This window comes from Medicago sativa, chromosome 6 (genome assembly GCF_051527215.1).
Source record: "Medicago sativa cultivar Bolivia chromosome 6, Bolivia_mono, whole genome shotgun sequence".
Lineage (NCBI taxonomy): Eukaryota > Viridiplantae > Streptophyta > Magnoliopsida > Fabales > Fabaceae > Medicago > Medicago sativa.
The window spans coordinates 42,862,209-42,879,699 of NC_140754.1; the positions used below are offsets into that span (position 1 = coordinate 42,862,209).

At 36.5% G+C, this 17,491-nt stretch overlaps 2 protein-coding genes and 2 long non-coding RNA genes across 9 annotated transcripts; all 4 read right to left on the reverse strand.

The window, feature by feature from the left end:
• Positions 1–946: 946 nt before the first annotated feature.
• LOC146915270 (uncharacterized) lies at positions 947–2,539 on the reverse strand. The gene is made up of 2 exons (XM_085721297.1): positions 2,412–2,539; positions 947–2,021 (listed from the first exon to the last, which is right to left on the reverse strand). The coding sequence occupies exons 1-2, from the start codon at positions 2,537–2,539 to the stop codon at positions 947–949; spliced, it is 1,203 nt and encodes a 400-aa protein (XP_085577423.1).
• A 349-nt stretch (positions 2,540–2,888) lies between these two features.
• On the reverse strand, positions 2,889–5,082 carry LOC146915271 (uncharacterized). 2 transcript variants are annotated; one of them, XR_015013289.1, is made up of 4 exons: positions 5,021–5,082; positions 4,635–4,716; positions 4,344–4,514; positions 2,889–3,028 (listed from the first exon to the last, which is right to left on the reverse strand). It is a non-coding gene; the product is annotated as an uncharacterized LOC146915271 (long non-coding RNA). The 2 variants fall into 2 exon arrangements; XR_015013288.1 differs by having other exon boundaries at positions 4,344–4,529.
• Positions 5,083–5,866: 784 nt separating this feature from the next.
• LOC146915272 (uncharacterized) lies at positions 5,867–10,439 on the reverse strand. Of its 4 annotated transcripts, XR_015014535.1 has the most exons (6): positions 9,793–10,380; positions 9,226–9,323; positions 8,480–8,870; positions 8,126–8,374; positions 7,836–8,039; positions 7,652–7,729 (listed from the first exon to the last, which is right to left on the reverse strand). XR_015014535.1 is itself a non-coding variant. In XM_085717728.1 (4 exons), the coding sequence occupies exons 3-4, from the start codon at positions 6,998–7,000 to the stop codon at positions 6,136–6,138; spliced, it is 312 nt and encodes a 103-aa protein (XP_085573854.1). In that variant the 5' UTR covers positions 7,001–7,050; positions 9,226–9,323; positions 9,793–10,439; the 3' UTR covers positions 5,867–6,135. The 4 variants fall into 4 exon arrangements, 2 of the variants coding, with proteins under 2 accessions (XP_085573854.1, XP_085573856.1); XM_085717728.1 differs by lacking the exons at positions 7,652–7,729; positions 7,836–8,039; positions 8,126–8,374; positions 8,480–8,870 and adding exons at positions 5,867–6,405; positions 6,959–7,050 and having other exon boundaries at positions 9,793–10,439; XR_015014536.1 differs by lacking the exons at positions 7,652–7,729; positions 7,836–8,039; positions 8,126–8,374; positions 8,480–8,870 and adding an exon at positions 9,088–9,111 and having other exon boundaries at positions 9,793–10,400.
• Positions 10,440–14,404: 3,965 nt separating this feature from the next.
• Positions 14,405–17,092, reverse strand: LOC146915273 (uncharacterized). 2 transcript variants are annotated; one of them, XR_015014537.1, is made up of 5 exons: positions 16,775–17,092; positions 16,599–16,672; positions 16,211–16,294; positions 15,920–16,090; positions 14,405–14,604 (listed from the first exon to the last, which is right to left on the reverse strand). It is a non-coding gene; the product is annotated as an uncharacterized LOC146915273 (long non-coding RNA). The 2 variants fall into 2 exon arrangements; XR_015014538.1 differs by having other exon boundaries at positions 15,920–16,105.
• Positions 17,093–17,491: the final 399 nt, after the last annotated feature.

Consider the following 17,491-nt stretch of genomic DNA (forward strand, 5'->3'; position numbering starts at 1 on the left):
GTCGATTCCGGGCATGTCGGACCCACTCCATGCGAACAGGTCATCATTCTCTCGAGGGCAGGCGATCAGCTGAGCTTTGACAAGTTCGGGAAGATCTTTGCCAATCTTGAATTTTTTTAGGGGTTGCTTCCGAAAGGTACTAGCTCAAACTCACCATCAGGAATAGGCCTAAGAAGTTTCGCGTTGAGCGGATCCTTCTTTTCCCGTTTTTGTTCCTTAAGGTCTTCCTTGGTGAACCTGGGTCAAGTTCGACCAAGTTGGCATCCAGAGTGCTCGCAGTAGTTTTCCCTTGGTCTTCAGCAGGTTTGCTGGCTTGGGAAAAAAAGTTCTGGGATTTGTTAGCCTGGAGGAAACATCTTCTTGCAGCTTCGATGTCTCCGTTGAGAGAGGCGATGATGCCATCCTTCGCATGGTATTTCAACTTCAGATGAGCGGTCGAACATGCGGCCGCTAGTTGAGCAGGCCCGGTTCTCCCTATGATGCAATTGTAGAGACAAGGGCAGTCGATCACCAGGAACGGGATCTTTATTGTTTTCTTGGCCTCCTTTTCGCCGAAGGTGACCAATAGTTCTACGTACCCCCATGGCTGAGTAGACGAGCCGTTGAAGCCGTATAGTTAATTTCCAACATAGGGAGAAAGGTTTTTCTCCGTTAGTTGGAGATTTTTGAACATGCTGGTGTACATGATGTCGCACGAGGCCCCTGTGTCAATCAGGACTCGTCGGACATCTTCGTTGGCCATCGATGCTCGCACGAGCAAAGGGATGGCGGAATTTGAAGCTCCACTAGGAAGTTCAGAATCATAGAACGCCAAAGGTGGCCTTCCTCCGTGGTTGGAGGGGGCCAGCAAATTGACGCTCATGTTCTCCTCGAATTTCCTCTTCATGCTTCCCATGGAGATATTCAGTGTTCCTCCAGTGATGACGTTGGCAGTGGGGAACTGTTCCTAGGTGCATGAGTAAGGGGTGATCTCCACGTTGTCAGGGAAATCACCGAGATGTTCTACGGACATGGCGATGGTTTTACCAGGCTCAGAATCGTCACCGATGAGCTCGACAGTCTTTCTTTCCGCCTCTGGGTTCTTTACAAACTGCTTGAGCCGTCCTCTCCGGATGAGGAGTTCAATGGCATCCTTCAGATGGATGCAGTCATCGGTGGTGTGTCCGTAGCATTTGTGGAATCGATAGTATTTTGTTTTGTCGACCCCTTTCCTATCCTGAGACGGAGCTTTTGGTGGCTTGATGCCAGCTTCTGTCAAATCGGCTACAACGATTTCGGCGAGGATTTTCTCCCTTGACATAGCCAAAGGTGTATACTCGGTACCGTTGGGTCTCTTGCTTTCACGAGTAGCTTTGCCTTCCTTCATTTTCTCGTGGAAGGGCTTTTTGGAGGATTCAGTAGCCGGCTCCTCCTTCATGGATTTGTTGAGGATGCCCGCGTACAACTCTTCTTCATAGGCGATGTAGATCTTGGCGATCTCTAGGAACTCGTTGAGAGTCCTTGGGCAATCCAGGTGGATAGCTTTGTTGACGTATGTGCCTTCGCGTAGACCTTTGGCAATGAGGTACCGCTTCATTGTCTCATCAGCACCTCTTACCTGAACAGCTTCTTTGTTGAACCTCTCAATGTAGTCCCGGAGGGGTTCGCTTCTTCCTTGAACAATGGCTTCAAGTGATGCCACCGTATTTGGTTGCGTCCTTGAAGCAGTGAAGTGGGTTGTGAACTCATAGCAGAGGTCGCTCCATGAATCGATGGGGTTTCTCTTTAAGTTCTTAAACCATGTGACAGCCCCTCGTTTCAGGGTAGTGACAAAGAGCTTGCATTTGACAGCGCCTCGCACCAACCTGTAAGTGAGAACTGCCTCGATGTTCTCGATGTGCTCATCCGGGTCGGTCGTCCCGTCGTATGAGTCCATTTGTGGAGGCTTCTCCAGCCCGCGGGGAATAGGAGCTTCCCGGATGCGTCGTGTGAATGGACCATAAGCGTTACGGTCATAACGAGCATCACGAGTGTCCTCAGAACTGAAGGAGGACCAAGAGCGTCTGTTTCATCTTGGCGGGGACCTTCTCAGAGGAGACCTCCTCGGGGGGGATCGTCTCGGTGGTGACCACCTTAGAGGGGATCGCCTGGGTGATCTCCTTCTTGTCGACCTCCTGGTGTGTAACTGGAGATCTGACGCTTACTGAGAGCCGAGGGGATCTGGAACGTGACCGGCGTGGGCTCATTCCCCTTTTGCTACATACTGGGAAGGGAGTCCGTCTGGTGAGGTGGCGCGCTTGCTAAAGATCCATGAGGCGCCGATCCTGTTCCTCGATTAATGACGTCTGTCGTTGAACCGTGCGGATCAGGTTACCGACTAGGGCACCTCAGGTGTCTCCGTGGGTCGCAGGGGACCTTGCAGAGGTCTTTACTGGAAAGGAACTATGTGAGTTGGTTCCTCCCTGTTTGTTTCCACAGGTGAAGGTGTGGATGTCATACCATCCCGTTGAGGGACGCGTATCTCACTTCGTAACTGGGAACTGGCACCGTTGGCAGTCATGGTAGTTTTTATGGAAAGCTTTGGCTTTTAGGAGTATAAAAATGGGGTAGCTTATATTTTTCCCACAGACCGCGCCACTGATCGTACCTGATCAGAAGGTGACTGCCGGTGCTTTGAATGCGGTGGTTGAGACGGTGGTGGAATGTATCAGGATGCTTCTTGGAGCGGATGGGGGGTGTGTACCTGCAGGCACTCCGACGCTCAAGGCAGTAGAGATCAGAGAGTGACGGTTTAGAGGGAAGAGAGAGTTTGTAACACCCATACTAGAAATTACCTAGGATATCTAGTATGCTCGTTAAACTTGGCATTGGATACCTTAAAATTACAATAATAAAATTTCTTCTAAACATATCATAAAACTACTTGTCTATACATTTAAAATAGTACCACTGACGTGTACAACATACATGCAATGACAAGTAAATATAATTGTCCAGCTTCTTCTTCTACTTCATCACGAACTGCCCTGCTTGCGATCCACCTGTGTCTCTGAAATAAAATAAAAGGGATTGGGGTGAGACGGGATGTCTCAGTGAGTTCCACCTATCCTAGGCTGTAGGCAATCTCAGGGAACCTAGGATCGCCATTTGTCTCTAAACTCAACCATTTTGGGTTTATGCAGTTTTATCATGCATAACTGATTGATCGGGGGATAGCTACGATCGCTGTCTAAAACACTGATATAATCCTGATACTAATACTCAACTCATAATCATAATTATAATCATAATGTCTGTCATATTATGTTAGAAATGTTAGCGTTGAACAAACAATATTATCTGAGTTGATTTTACGAATAAACCCAGGTGGAGTAACCCCGAAATTTATTCCTCTGATAACCGGTTATAATTCCAACTGGCGGGAACCCAACTGACGGGGATACCGGACTCCTCTGATTATTGTGGGGTCATCCTCACGGATAGTGCCCGTTCCAACTGACGGGAACCTTTCGTATCCAACTGGCGGGATAGCGAAAGCCACATCTTAAACGTGTTATAATATTATAACTTGAACTGATTTCTGATAACTAAGTTAATCCTCAAGTCCACTACTAACGGGGAGCTAGAGAGGAATAACTTATCTTAACTGATTTCCTTGTAGTAATAACATTCTGAGTCTAATAATATAGACGTAGTAATTTCGTCTTTATTCTAAAATTAATTCTGATACTAACCTATTCAGGTTCTAGGCATATCGTTGTCATATGCCATTCCCAAAATGTTATAAGATTTTCCTCATATCCAGATAATTCAAATTCGACTAATTAAGCCGAACTTTCACACTTAAGATTCTTTTCTTTCCAATGATTGGAAATCTATCCATGAATAATTTGTTTCAATGACTAATTTACTCTAAACATTCTTTCACACAAATAAATATACACTATGGTAGTATATGATTAGAGGATATTCATAATACAATTTCAGCTACATATTCGATAAAAATGAGAATTTAGAGTCTTAGCCAAACCAAACCATCATATCACTTTAAAAGTATAATTTATATTAGCTAAGAGTCGAAATAAAGTAATAAAATCCAACAATTCTCACTTTCCGAAATGTTAGCCGAAATTGCATATTTATTCATACTCACGTAAAACTTATCATAATAATTTTCCTCTAACTCCTACATTACCATAAACATATTTATCAACATAAAAACTATTTTAGAGTACACTAGCAAGGGTGTGAACCTTAATCATAATGTCACTAAATTATGTTCTAATGTAGCAAATCATGTTCTATTATTCTATAGTCATAATTTTAACTACCCAAAGAGAAGTTTCTAACTAAAAGGAACTCACCTTATCTTATTCCAAACTCTGGAACAATTATAAGCATCAATTGAGCATCTTCGCCACTGCCTCTATTCGGTCATCCGAATAGCAGTCCAAAACTGCAACCGCTTAATTCATCACCAACTTGAATCTCGGTTCAGCACAAAATCCTATTTCTGCCCTCAACTTCAAAATTATCTACAGATTTCAATACTGGACCAAAATCAGTGAAATGGGTTCCAAAACGTCTGAAATTTCGTTAGCTAGCCATAGCAACAACAACCACTTGATTCGGAGTTACAGGGAGAGAGTTCTTACCATTTTAGTGGAGTCCTGTTCCAAACCCGTAACAGTTTTTCCAGCAGAATTTATATCCGAAACGTATTTTCTGAGTTCGTTCCTAATCCGAAACATACAAAATTTACATCCAAACTGAAGGGAATTAAGCGTAGAATCCAAAAATCCAAAAGTTACTCAATTATGGATTACACAACAGCATATATGAGCCAATGAAGATCATGCGAATATTCGTCTCAAAATCATGAATTTCAATTATATCTACTTATAGCAACAAACACAACTCAAAAAACACCAATAACAACTTATCAAGGTTGTTAAATCACTTTTCCATAATAATTCTCTTAAGTTCCATGCTTCTACTTTCAATCCATTTCTCCAAAAATTCAACTTACTAGTAAACTCACCATGAATGTCATTCATAAGCTCCTTATGCATCAAACAACTCACCACCACCACCACAACATATATTGCATTCCTAGACATTGAATTAAACAATTTTAACAAAAGTAGCATTAGAGGTGAGGTGGATAGATTGATTTTCATGGAAAAGGAAGACAAGAAAGAGCTTGACACTTACTTAATGTTCATTCCAGCATGGGTACTCCAAAAGCTAGCTTATTTGATGATTTCCATAAGATTGGGGCCAAAATGAAGATTATGAATGGTAATGGGAGAAGGGGCTGTTTTTGCTTCAAGGAGAGGGAAGGATGAATTTTGCTTGCTAAACACTTGTAATAGCACCACAAGCAACCTATTTGTTGCTTAATTTTGATGATTTCATGAAGAAATGAAAAATTTGTGATAGAGAGGGTTGAAGAAGATGATGGCCGATGGGTTTTAGAGAGAGAAGGGGAAGAAATTATGGAAATGTCACTACACCATTTATCCTTTATAACAACAATCGAAAAATGTTGCCAGAACTATGAAAAGCGTTGCCTAAAGGTATAGGGGACGTTTTCCAGGGGTCTCCTATATGAGCGTCGCCTATAGTCTATGGGGACGTTTTTTCATGATCTTTGGGCACACTTTTTCAAAACGTCTCCTAATCCCTAGGAATAAGGGACGATTTTTTGGGGATTCTGAGGGGACGTTTTTAAATGTTGCCATAGGTTGCTTCAATTAATAAATGTTGCCTTAAATGTAAATCTTTAAGAAAACCTAAAAACGTCCCCATAGCTTACAGGCAACGTTTTAGAGTGTCCTTGTAAAATTTTAGAATTTTCCAATTATTTTAGAAATGTAACTATAGCTTAAAGGCAATATTAAAATTGTCAATTATAACTCAAACAAGATCGAATTTAGCAATACAGCCACAAAAGATGTAATTTAATAAAATAGTTCAAACATTAATTCAAGACATAATAGTAATCAAAATATCAAACATTACTTGATAAGTTTAATGCTTCGAAGTATAAGCCTAGCAAAATAACAAAACTATAGTTCGGACAAGTTTAGTGGTTTAACTACAATCCAAAATGTGGTTTAACTACAATCCAAAATAAAACACCATCCAACTCGATCATTCAAGTTTATCTTGTAATTCATCACCCAAACAGTCCACTTCAAATTCATCACCGATGCCATCCTCTTGGATTTCATCATCTAGGTCATCCTCTTGAAATTCATCATCTAGGTCATCTTCTTGAAATTCATCATCTATATCATCCTCTTGAAATTCATCACTTAAGTTGTCCTCAAGAAATTCGTCCTCAAGAAATTCATGATCTACGTCTTCCTCTTGAAATTCCTCATCTATGTTATCATGTACAACATCTTCATTGATAACTTGCTGCATAAGAACAACAAAATACATCAACTATAGATATTGTTGGTTCAAAGGACAATCAAAGACATCAACAAGTGTTGTACCTCGCACAAATAAAAACCAAAACAACAAGTCAAACACAGTCAACATAGGTGCAAATAGGAAACTTGTTTTACACATTTCCCTTCCTTATTCTATCATTACAAGCTCATTTTTAAGTTTCTGCAACTTATGCCATGTTATGCAACAGAGAAACAAACACAAAATGTAGAAAAATAAATCACAAGTTTGCACAAACACCACAAATTGCATAAACAAAATTTATGCATAAAATTCTGCAACACAATCAAAATCCAACTTTGGACAAGCATCTTAAACAATTCAGCCAAACAACATAATCATAAGTTCGCACAGCTCTAATTTAGACCCAACATACGCAAGTTAACAGTTTCAGGCACTTGCCTACATTCCAAGTGATGTCACTACTAACAACTTTTTGCATGTATTAATAAGCAAAATATAACTAGTTTAACTCAATTACATTAACATAATCAATAATATTTCTATATATGGTTACCTTTTCAGGACATGGAGTATGAATTGAAGTAGAGGAATGCATTTGTGCTCTACTATCCTTTGGGGAACTGTTAGCATCTCCAGGAGATAATCCTAGCAAATGTTCTATTGACTCAATATTTAATTGAGGATTGCATTGTTGTATGACGGTATTAAACGCATTTTGCAATCTATCAATCTAATCTTGAAATTCATGCGTTAAAGTAGATACCTCTTGACTATGTGCTTGTTTCAAAGCATTAATATCAACCTTTCGCTTTAAGGAAGTTTTAGTTACCGTTCTCCCATAACAACGTAACCTGCCAGGACTCTCCTTTCCCATAACAGCTTTAAAAGCTTCAGCATCACTTCCTTTCTTTTTAACCATTTCTTGAAGTTGGGACTAGCAAAAAAAATATTCAAGAAAAGATTAATTAATATTATAAACAATGTTTGCCAGCAATATTAAGTAAACACAATTTAACGTAACTGTACATTTTTACTTGCAAATACTTTTCCAGTTTCTTCATCCAATTACTTTCCTCTACTTCCTTTTCGAGTTTCAAAAAACATTTCTGATTGAGTGGGCTCTCTTTTATCCTTTTCACGCTGCACGAATCAAAATAAAACATCCCATGAATTAAAATGCCTCTCGTAGAAACTAGACATGAATTAAAAAAAAAATGCTCAAAGAAACCAATCATCCAAGGAATACTTTAATTGAGCGCAAAATTTACCATTCGATGCAGCCACTTCAGTTGAGCTTTATTTTAGCGTTACTTTCAGCCAATGCCTGCATTTAAGTTTTACGGAATTATTATAATAAATCTTACTTGATTATGACATACATAGAAAGGTGCAAAACTATGCACATACATTAAAAAAAATATTAATCTTACTTGTATAGGCTCCTTACTCCAGAATTCACAAAGCTCCCTAAAATGAGCTATTGGCACCTTTGGAGGACGATGTTTAAGTCTTTCGGTCATGTTGGGATAATTCAGAAAATGATACTTCTTAATCTTGTGCTTATATCTTCTCCATGCATCTCTAACAGTAGTCTCAACCCAATCTCGTGCTTCAACCGACAAGATAAACTTCCGCTAAAAAAAAGAATAAGAGAACTCAAGATCAATAAATTAAAGACTATAATAATTATACATTCAAATTCATAGATACACCCACATACATTAGCATATCTCCATAAACGATTTTTATTTTTTTTCTGGCATTCCTGACCAGTTGGTATATTTTAGAGGACAAAATGTTGAGTTCCTAGCCAATGTTCCTAGGAAGAGGCTCAAGTCAGATACTACTTTTTTAGTGGGACCGATAGGCTGATCAACATCATTAAAGGTCACTTCTACTCGCTCTTCAAAAGTTCTTGCATGAATCTTTTTGCACAAAGTTCTCCCACGAGTTTTTCTTTGAGATATTCCTACAATTTTATAAAGTAATTAACATGACAAAACAATATCACAAGTTGGTGACCAATATATAAAGAATACATGAAATCTTTATTATGAAATACAAAACTAATTACCTTGTTCTTCTTCTCTATTTGTGTTTTCCTCTTCTTCATTGACTACCGGTTCTCTCGAATCTTCCACTCTATTTTTGCTAGACAGTGGCTGATTTTTACTAGAGCTAGGGTGAAAGTTGCTTCCCGGTTTTTCTCCATTGTTTGACTTGGTTGCTTCCATCTCTTTTGACTTGTGAAGTTCCACATAATCATGAATCAACATTAGTTTGGTGAATCCACATCTCTGGTTTCCCAACTATTATTGCAACATACAACACAGGGGCACAAAATCTCTTCTTCTTCAACCATTCCTCTGGTGAATGCAATATCCAAAAAGTAATTAACAGCATCCTTGTACCTTTGACTATGTGGAGGCAATGTCACCCAATCCTTCTTTATCATTTTTGGTTTACTAAAATGAAATAAAAGCTTACTATAAGCCTATTAACCATAAGCCTATAAGGGAATAACTACAATAAGGCATTATAAACCTAATAAATGCATCATAAAAGTATTTTAACTAAACATAAGATTATATTTTATACATTTTAGAGTTTTTCAAATGAAACCAACATACATGTAACTATTAAAAAATAAAACTACTACAATATAGTAGGAATAGTACCCTTTCAATTTTTTAACTAAAATACAAGCTGCTGAGGCAAAATCAAATTGAAGCAAACATTTCTATTTTTAGTAAAATAATATTTTAAGCATGTATGAAACATATATAGCAGCAAAGAAGTTAAAAAACTTGAAAATAATACCTGAACACACCAACGCAAGCAAGAACACAACAACACAGAGAAGCAAGAACGCAATGGTGCCAAAAATGCCGCAAATGCAAAACGTGTTGAAGGCGGTGCTGCATCCATATGTTCAAAGATGTTAATAAACTTCAGCTATATTACTTGTGAAAAACGATGCTGCTAGTCAATAGTATTTTACTTAAAATCATGAATGGACAAAACTATTATGTTGACCCATTTCAATTAAATCTTTTTTTTAAAGCACGAACTGAACTCAACATAAACTAAACACATAATCCATGAAGATAATGAAATTAAACGGAACCAATTGAAAAAATATCAAATTTATGAATCAATGTCTATAAAGATTAAATTTTTCATAGTAAAAAATACAATAAAAAAACTGTTTTTTCATCCCAAAAAAAATTGAATAGAATGAAGTTAAAAGGTACCCTTTGAAAAATTATCAAGATTTACAAATCAATCTTTGTAAAGACTAAATTTTTCATAATAAAAAGTAAAATAAATAATTGTTTTTTCATCAAGGAAACTAAAATAGAGGATGAAGAAGAGAGGAAAAATTACATGGATCTATTGTTGTTTGAGATGAGCGATTTGGGGGTTGAAGATTTGGGTGATTCTGAAAATCACTACAGAAGTTAAACGTACAGCAGCTTGGTTGTTCAATTGAGGTCACAAGGGTTTTGGATTTGAAGGGATTTAGGCTAGCGATTTGTGGTCACCATGACTCTGTTGATTAATTGAAGAACCATTGAAGGAATTTGGGATTAGAGGTCACGATTTGAAGGGGGGTGGGATTTGGAGTGATTTCATGGGATTTAGTGTTGTTACGATAATGAGGGTCTAAATGAATTTGGGAAAGACAATGAAAGTATAAACTATTGATAATTATCATAATATATTATTATATTATATTATGTGTGTTAGCTAACTTTTTTTTTTAATTTTTTTAATAATGTTTGGAGGGTACGTGGATTTGTTTTGTGGTAGTGGAGGGAAAATTGCCCCCAAAATTTTGAGGCAAAATACTTTTTTTTTTTAACTTTCACAAAAATATTAGTTTTTTTTAAATAAATACTCTGAGTTTTTTTAAGTGTCAAATAAGTCCTTTAAGTTTTTTTAAGTTTTAAATAGGTCATTTAAGTTGCTAATTTAATGCACATATTTTAAAATTTTAAAATAATTAAGTTTGAAAATGAGTCATTAAAAGGGTAATAAGGACCTATTTCAAATTTGAAAGGATTAACATATTGTTTTTGTCAAACTTAAAGGACCAAACAAGATATTTGGCCAAAATTTGATGTTGTTTGTCTTAAAACTAAAGTGACAATCTAAAATTGTTCCCTGAAGTATTTAAGGGGGCAATTATCAATTATTGCCAATGAAATAGTAAAGTAACACTCCGAAAACGTCCCCAGAAGTACATTAGGGGACATTTTTCAGGGGTTGCGAATTTTCTTTTAGCATCAATCATAAATCGTCCCCAAAACTACTTTTAGGGGACAATTTTTACAGGTCCCCTAAAAAAGTGTTGCCAGAGACAACAAATGGTGTAGTGTGTTTTAGAGAGAGAAATGGATGGAATTGTGTGGAAAATTTTAGAATTTTCCTATTAAACAATCTCTTGGTTGGCAAATACCCATTTTGCCCTTGCTTAAAATCTCATAGATAATTTGAAAAATAGCTGACACAGATAAATGACAAATGACAGTGTTGTTAAGCGAGATATTACACTCTACCCCCCTTAAGAAAATTTCGTCCTCGAAATTTAGATTTTACCTGATAATAAGTACAAATAATTCGTCGATACTTTCGATCTTAGACTTCCACATACGTCTGTTACCAACTGATTCTCTTTATTCAACTAAATTATCGGTTTCCCTTGTTACATAAAGTCTTCCGACTACCTAGCCATAGATACAACTGACTTGAATTAATATGTTAAACCGATTCCTTGACATGTTTTCCAATCTCATATGTTGAAAAGATTCGATAATAACCTTCTTATCTGTGATTTGTGGAATACATTATACACATTCCGAACATAGTGGACTGTAAAGCTAACCGATGCATCTGATATCTTTCGAGTAAATTCCTTGTTCCACATACTCTTTATAAATTGTCTTAGGTTACTCCTACTTGTTTACCTTTACTGAATTCTTGAAAAATCTCATACGTTTACTAAAGTAACACTTCTATCGACTTCGTCAACTTTTATCTTGTCTTGGACGGATATGACCTTTGAGTGATCTTTCATGCTATGTCTGGTCCCAATAAAATTTTATTTCTGTACTATGCCCCAAATAATGAGGTCTTATAATGATAATCATATCATACTCTGTATAAGATCGTCCCTACTCTGAGCAATATCTGACATCAAGTTTATTTCTTCGAAAGTAAGAATTGTTCCAACTTTCTCCGTTAATCAATACATAAATAGGTAAATGTTACTTCTGATGTCTGTTATGTTTTATATGAATAAACTCAACATTGTGCTACCTCTAACATCTGTTGGAAGTACTAACTGACGAGTACAATCCATAAATCAGATTTAAATACATAGTGTACTAACTAGCGAGTACATTAAATATATAAATCTTATATGAGAATGGTGCACTGACTGGCGAGTACACAATACACGAGGTAGTACAACTGATAGCTTAACACATAACATATATTTGTAGTCATTCAACTTTGCTTCTTCTATACCAGAATTTAAATCAATCACGATACACCTTGATCATATTAGGATGAGTAAAAAGTATCATCATAGATATTCTCTTGAACTTATATGTTCAAAATATACATTTCATTCTTGAACAATATTGTTATAGCTGTTACTCTAGGGAATGTCTTATCATCTTTTTCTTAATTCCATACTCATAACCTGAACATGCGTAGTCCCATACCGTAGCTCACATAATTTTTCTAACTTGTGTGATATCAATCTTTTCTTTATCTCAAAAAAATATGGAGTTTAGATTCCTGAATTTCACGACTAAAATTGCATTCAAGCATTTGCATTCATATTCTGAGTAGTATCTGTTCCCTCAGATACATGTTAATATACCTGATATTCCATGATAGTATTTCAAACCAAAATAAAAATTAAATCTTCAAGATACAACATTTATATCTTTGCCTCATACATGACTCCTTTTAACTAATCTGATACTTCTAAGTCATTCTTCGAAATCATGGCGTCGATTAACCGGGTTACATACTATAGGTGATTCCAATTTCTTATATTTAATAAGGTAGGAACACCTTCATCCTACTCTTACTACTTGAACTTTTTATATCTGTGAATCATGCGGTTTGGAAAATTGTTTAATTCGTCTCTTAAGATTTCCCATGAATATCTCATTCAAAGTCTTAAACTTTTGCACATTATGTCACTTCTTGCTGATTAATATCTCGCTGCGCTACTCTGATTTATTAGTTCACTTTGCTTAGGCGTACTGCTCCAACCATACTGTAAATTTCTCCATCTCATTACTACATGTTATGAACATGGGGCTAACTTTACACTTCTTGCTATTTCGAGCACCGACTTATAATCACTGACGAGTCATTTTCAAATACTGCAATTTTTTCTTTAAACATGCACTACATACTTGTTTTCTCAAAGTGTTCCTTGAATGATTCTCACATTCACATTATTTATGAACTAAAACATACTTGAATATTCGAGGCTTATTTCCATTTAGTTTGTTCTTGTCTGTATTGACAGTTACACTTACGATCTCCTCTGTAATAACTTCGACTCCCAAAATTCGATTTAGTTAACAAAATCATTCTTTTGGTTTTCAAGACATTTGCATCAGAAAAATCATCAGATAAAAATGTTTAATTGCTCAATACTTTACTTCATTCTTAACTCTTTTACACTAGCGACAATTTTTCCTGTAGCAGAACCTTAAAATAATTTTCAAATTCAAAAATCTTGATTTAATCTTTAACACATCAACCTATTGTATTCATACGTTAATACATTCTTGTCCTCGACATTCCGTTGAAAGAGCTTGACATCATTCGTTCATTAGTTCACCGAACTTCCGCAACTTATTATTATTAAATCTTTATTTTCCGTTCCGATCGAAAATTTACATCTTGTCTCTGACCATTACTGGATCTCTTTCCACTTACTGTTATACTTGTATTTCTTAGTTCGAAGAACAACTTAATATCATGATAAATGCAAGAGGTCTTATTCAATTTCCTTAGCGTACAATCCTTATTAGTTTAACTTTTCTGCAATTCCTTGCTAAAAAATGCATCCAATTCGTGTTCTAATCCGTAAGGATCTTTCCACTACTATTTATTCATCCTTCTTGACTCTTATGCTGCATAGCATCTTCACTTTCTAATTCATAAATCTAGCACTTTAGATTCGGGAGGTTTGACTAATCCGACATAGTTTATCTAACTTACGTCGTCCATTCATTGCTCACATCGGGGGTTTCCTTGTCTGCTCCAAAATAATTTACTTATTCCTTAATTAGTTCACTTAACAGTTCAAGCATCAAAATCCAGCTCGTTTCGGCATTCAAGTGTTTCACTTCATGCATACTCTACACCCACCAAAAGTTTATGAATTCCATTGTTCATCAGATAATTTTCTCATATCAAGTTCATCTTCTGATCCCGCGGTTCTAGTTACGCCTTTAGAAATACTCATTTCTTCTATACCTTACTTATGCCTCTTATATTGCGGCTCCTATCAAAGTTGCAATTATCCCTTAGTCACCCTGAATATCTTACTTCTACGGTATCCACATAAAAAGTGTCGTTCAACAATACATAGTACTCCGTCTTAATCTTAACATTTCCCTTATGTGCTTGAAGAATCTTCAGCTTCACAGTTTATCAGCCACCATCTGGCGTCGAATACTTCCTTAGCAAAATTCCCTATAAACCTAACACCCTGACTTTCCTTCTTCTTATGCTTCATTCCTCCTAGGTCCTATTCAGCTCTCAGACATTCGTTCTAACTGTCATATACTAGATTGAGTTGATCAGGCTCAGGTAGATATGACATTTAGAATAAACATCCGGAACCCAATGGTCCCACTGCATTTTATTGAATTCTAATGACCCAAGGCACGATCTGAATCGACCTGCTCTGATACCAAATTGTAACACCCATACTAGAAATTACCTAGGATATCTAGTATGCTCGTTAAACTTGGCATTGGATACATTAAAATTACAATAATAAAATTTCTTCTGAACATATCATAAAACTACTTGTCTATACATTTAAAATAGTACCACTGACGTGTACAACATCCACGCAATAACAAGTAAATATAATTGTCCAGCTTCTTCTTCTACTTCATCACGAACTGCCCTGCTTGCGATCCACATGTGTCTCTGAAATAAAATAAAAGGGATTGGGGTGAGACGGGATGTCTCAGTGAGTTCCACCTATCCTAGGCTGTAGGCAATCTCAGGGAACCTAGGATCGCCATTTGTCTCTAAACTCAACCATTTTGGGTTTATGCAGTTTAATCATGCATAACTGAGTGATCGGGGGATAACTAGGATCGCTGTCTAAAAGACTGATATAATCCTGATACTAATACTCAACTCATAATCATAATTATAATCATAATGTCTGTCATATTATTTTAGAAATGTTAGCGTTGAACAAACAATATTATCTGAGTTGATTTTACGAATAAACACAGGTGGAGTAACCCCGAAATTTATTCCTCTGATAACCGGTAATAATTCCAACTGGCGGGAACCCAACTGACGGGGATACCGGACTCCTCTGATTATTGTGGGGTCATCCTCACGGATAGTGCCCGTTCCAACTGACGGGAACCTTTCGTATCCAACTGGCGGGATAGCGAAAGCCACATCTTAAACGTGTTATAATATTATAACTTGAACTGATTTCTGATAACTAAGTTAATCCTCAAGTCCACTACTAACGGGGAGCTAGAGAGGAATAACTTATCTTAACTGATTTCCTTGTAGTAATAACATTCTGAGTCTAATAATATAGACGTAGTAATTTCGTCTTTATTCTAAAATTAATTCTGATACTAACCTATTCAGGTTCTAGGCATATCGTTGTCATATGCCATTCCCAAAATGTTATAAGATTTTCCTCATATCCAGATAATTCAAATTCGACTAATTAAGCCGAACTTTCACACTTAAGATTCTTTTCTTTCCAATGATTGGAAATCTATCCATGAATAATTTGTTTCAATGACTAATTTACTCTAAACATTCTTTCACACAAATAAATATACACTATGGTAGTATATGATTAGAGGATATTCATAATACAATTTCAGCTACATATTCGATAAAAATGAGAATTTAGAGTCTTAGCCAAACCAAACCATCATATCACTTTAAAAGTATAATTTATATTAGCTAAGAGTCGAAATAAAGTAATAAAATCCAACAATTCTCACTTTTCGAAATGTTAGCCGAAATTGCATATTTATTCATACTCACGTAAAACTTATCATAATAATTTTCCTCTAACTCCTACATTACCATAAGCATATTTATCAACATAAAAACTATTTTAGAGTACACTAGCAAGGGTGTGAACCTTAATCATAATGTCACTAAATTATGTTCTAATGTACCAAATCATGTTCTATTATTCTATAGTCATAATTTTAACTACCCAAAGGGAAGTTTCTAACTAAAAGGAACTCACCTTATCTTATTCCAAACTCTGGAACAATTATAAGCATCAATTGAGCATCTTCGCCACTGCCTCTATTCGGTCATCCGAATAGCAGTCCAAAACTGCAACCGCTTAATTCATCACCAACTTGAATCTTGGTTCAGCACAAAATCCTACTTCTGCCCTCAACTTCAAAATTATCTACAAATTTCAATACTGGACCAAAATCAGTGAAACGGGTGCCAAAACGTCCGAAATTTCGTTAGCTAACCATAGCAACAACAACCACTTGATTCGGAGTTACAGGGAGATGGTTCTTACCATTTTAGTGGAGTCCTGTTCCAAACCCGTAACAGTTTTTCCAGCAGAAATTCACAACTTCAAACGCATTTTCTGAGTTCGTTCCTAATCCGAAACATACAAAATTTATATCCAAACCTAAGGGAATTAAGCGTAGAATCCAAAAATCCAAAAGTTACTCAATTATGGATTACACAACAGCATATATGAGCCAATGAAGATCATGCGAATATTCGTCTCAAAATCATGAATTTCAATTATAACTACTTATAGCAACAAACACAACTCAAAATACATCAATAACAACTTATCAAGGTTGTTAAATCACTTTTCCATAATAATTCTCTTAAGTTCCATGCTTCTACTTTCAATCCATTTCTCCAAAAATTCAACTTACTAGTAAACTCACCATGAATGTCATTCATAAGCTCCTTATGCATCAAACAACTCACCACCACCACCACCACAACACATATTGCATTCCTAGACATTGAATTAAACAATTTTAACAAAAGTAGCATTAGAGGTGAGGTGGATAGATTGATTTTCATGGAAAAGGAAGAGAAGAAAGAGCTTGACACTTACTTAATGTTCATTCCATCATGGGTACTCCAAAAGCTAGCTTATTTGATGATTTCCATGTGATTGGGGCCAAAATGAAGATTATGAATTGTAATGGGAGAAGGGGCTGTTTTTGCTTCAAGGAGAGGGAAGGATGAATTTTCCTTGCTAAACACTTGTAATAGCACCACAAGGAACCTATTTGTTGCTTAATTTTGATGATTTCATGAAGAAATGAAAAATTTGTGATAGAGAGGGTTGAAGAAGATGATGGCCGATGGGTTTTAGAGAGAGAAGTAGAAGAAATTATGGAAATGTTTTAGAGAGAGAAATGGATGGAATTGTGTGGAAAATTTTAGAATTTTCCTATTAAACAATCTCTTGGTTGGCAAATACCCATTTTGCCCTTGCTTAAAATCTAATAGATAATTTGAAAAATAGCTGACACAGATAAATGACAAATGACAGTGTTGTTAAGCGAGATATTACAGAGTTCTACGTTGGGGACTGCATTGAGTCCCCTATTCATAGATGTGGAGGGCTGCAGAGCCGTTGTAGTGGCACACCTGGCTCCGGCGGTTATAAAATCGTGGGAAGTGTAACCGCCAGAGTTTATTGCGGGAACGTGCAGAGAGACTTGTGGTTAGTTTGAACCGGTCTCGCTCGCTCTGTGCACCCCCTTGTGGAGAGGGGGTATGTCGCAAGTAACGTTGCCAAACAAGGAGTTTTGGGCTTCAGATT

Coding starts and splice junctions, on each gene's coding strand:
- LOC146915272 (XM_085717728.1), bottom strand. CDS start 7,000: ATGCATTCCTCTACTTCAATTCATACTCCATGTCCTGAAAAG. Junction 6,406..6,958: donor ATACTCCATGTCCTGAAAAG/GTAACCATATAT, acceptor GTTCTTATGCAG/CAAGTTATCAATGAAGATGT.
- LOC146915270 (XM_085721297.1), bottom strand. CDS start 2,539: ATGACTGCCAACGGTGCCAGTTCCCAGTTACGAAGTGAGATACGCGTC. Junction 2,022..2,411: donor ACTCACATAGTTCCTTTCCA/GTAAAGACCTCT, acceptor GTCCTCCTTCAG/TTCTGAGGACACTCGTGATG.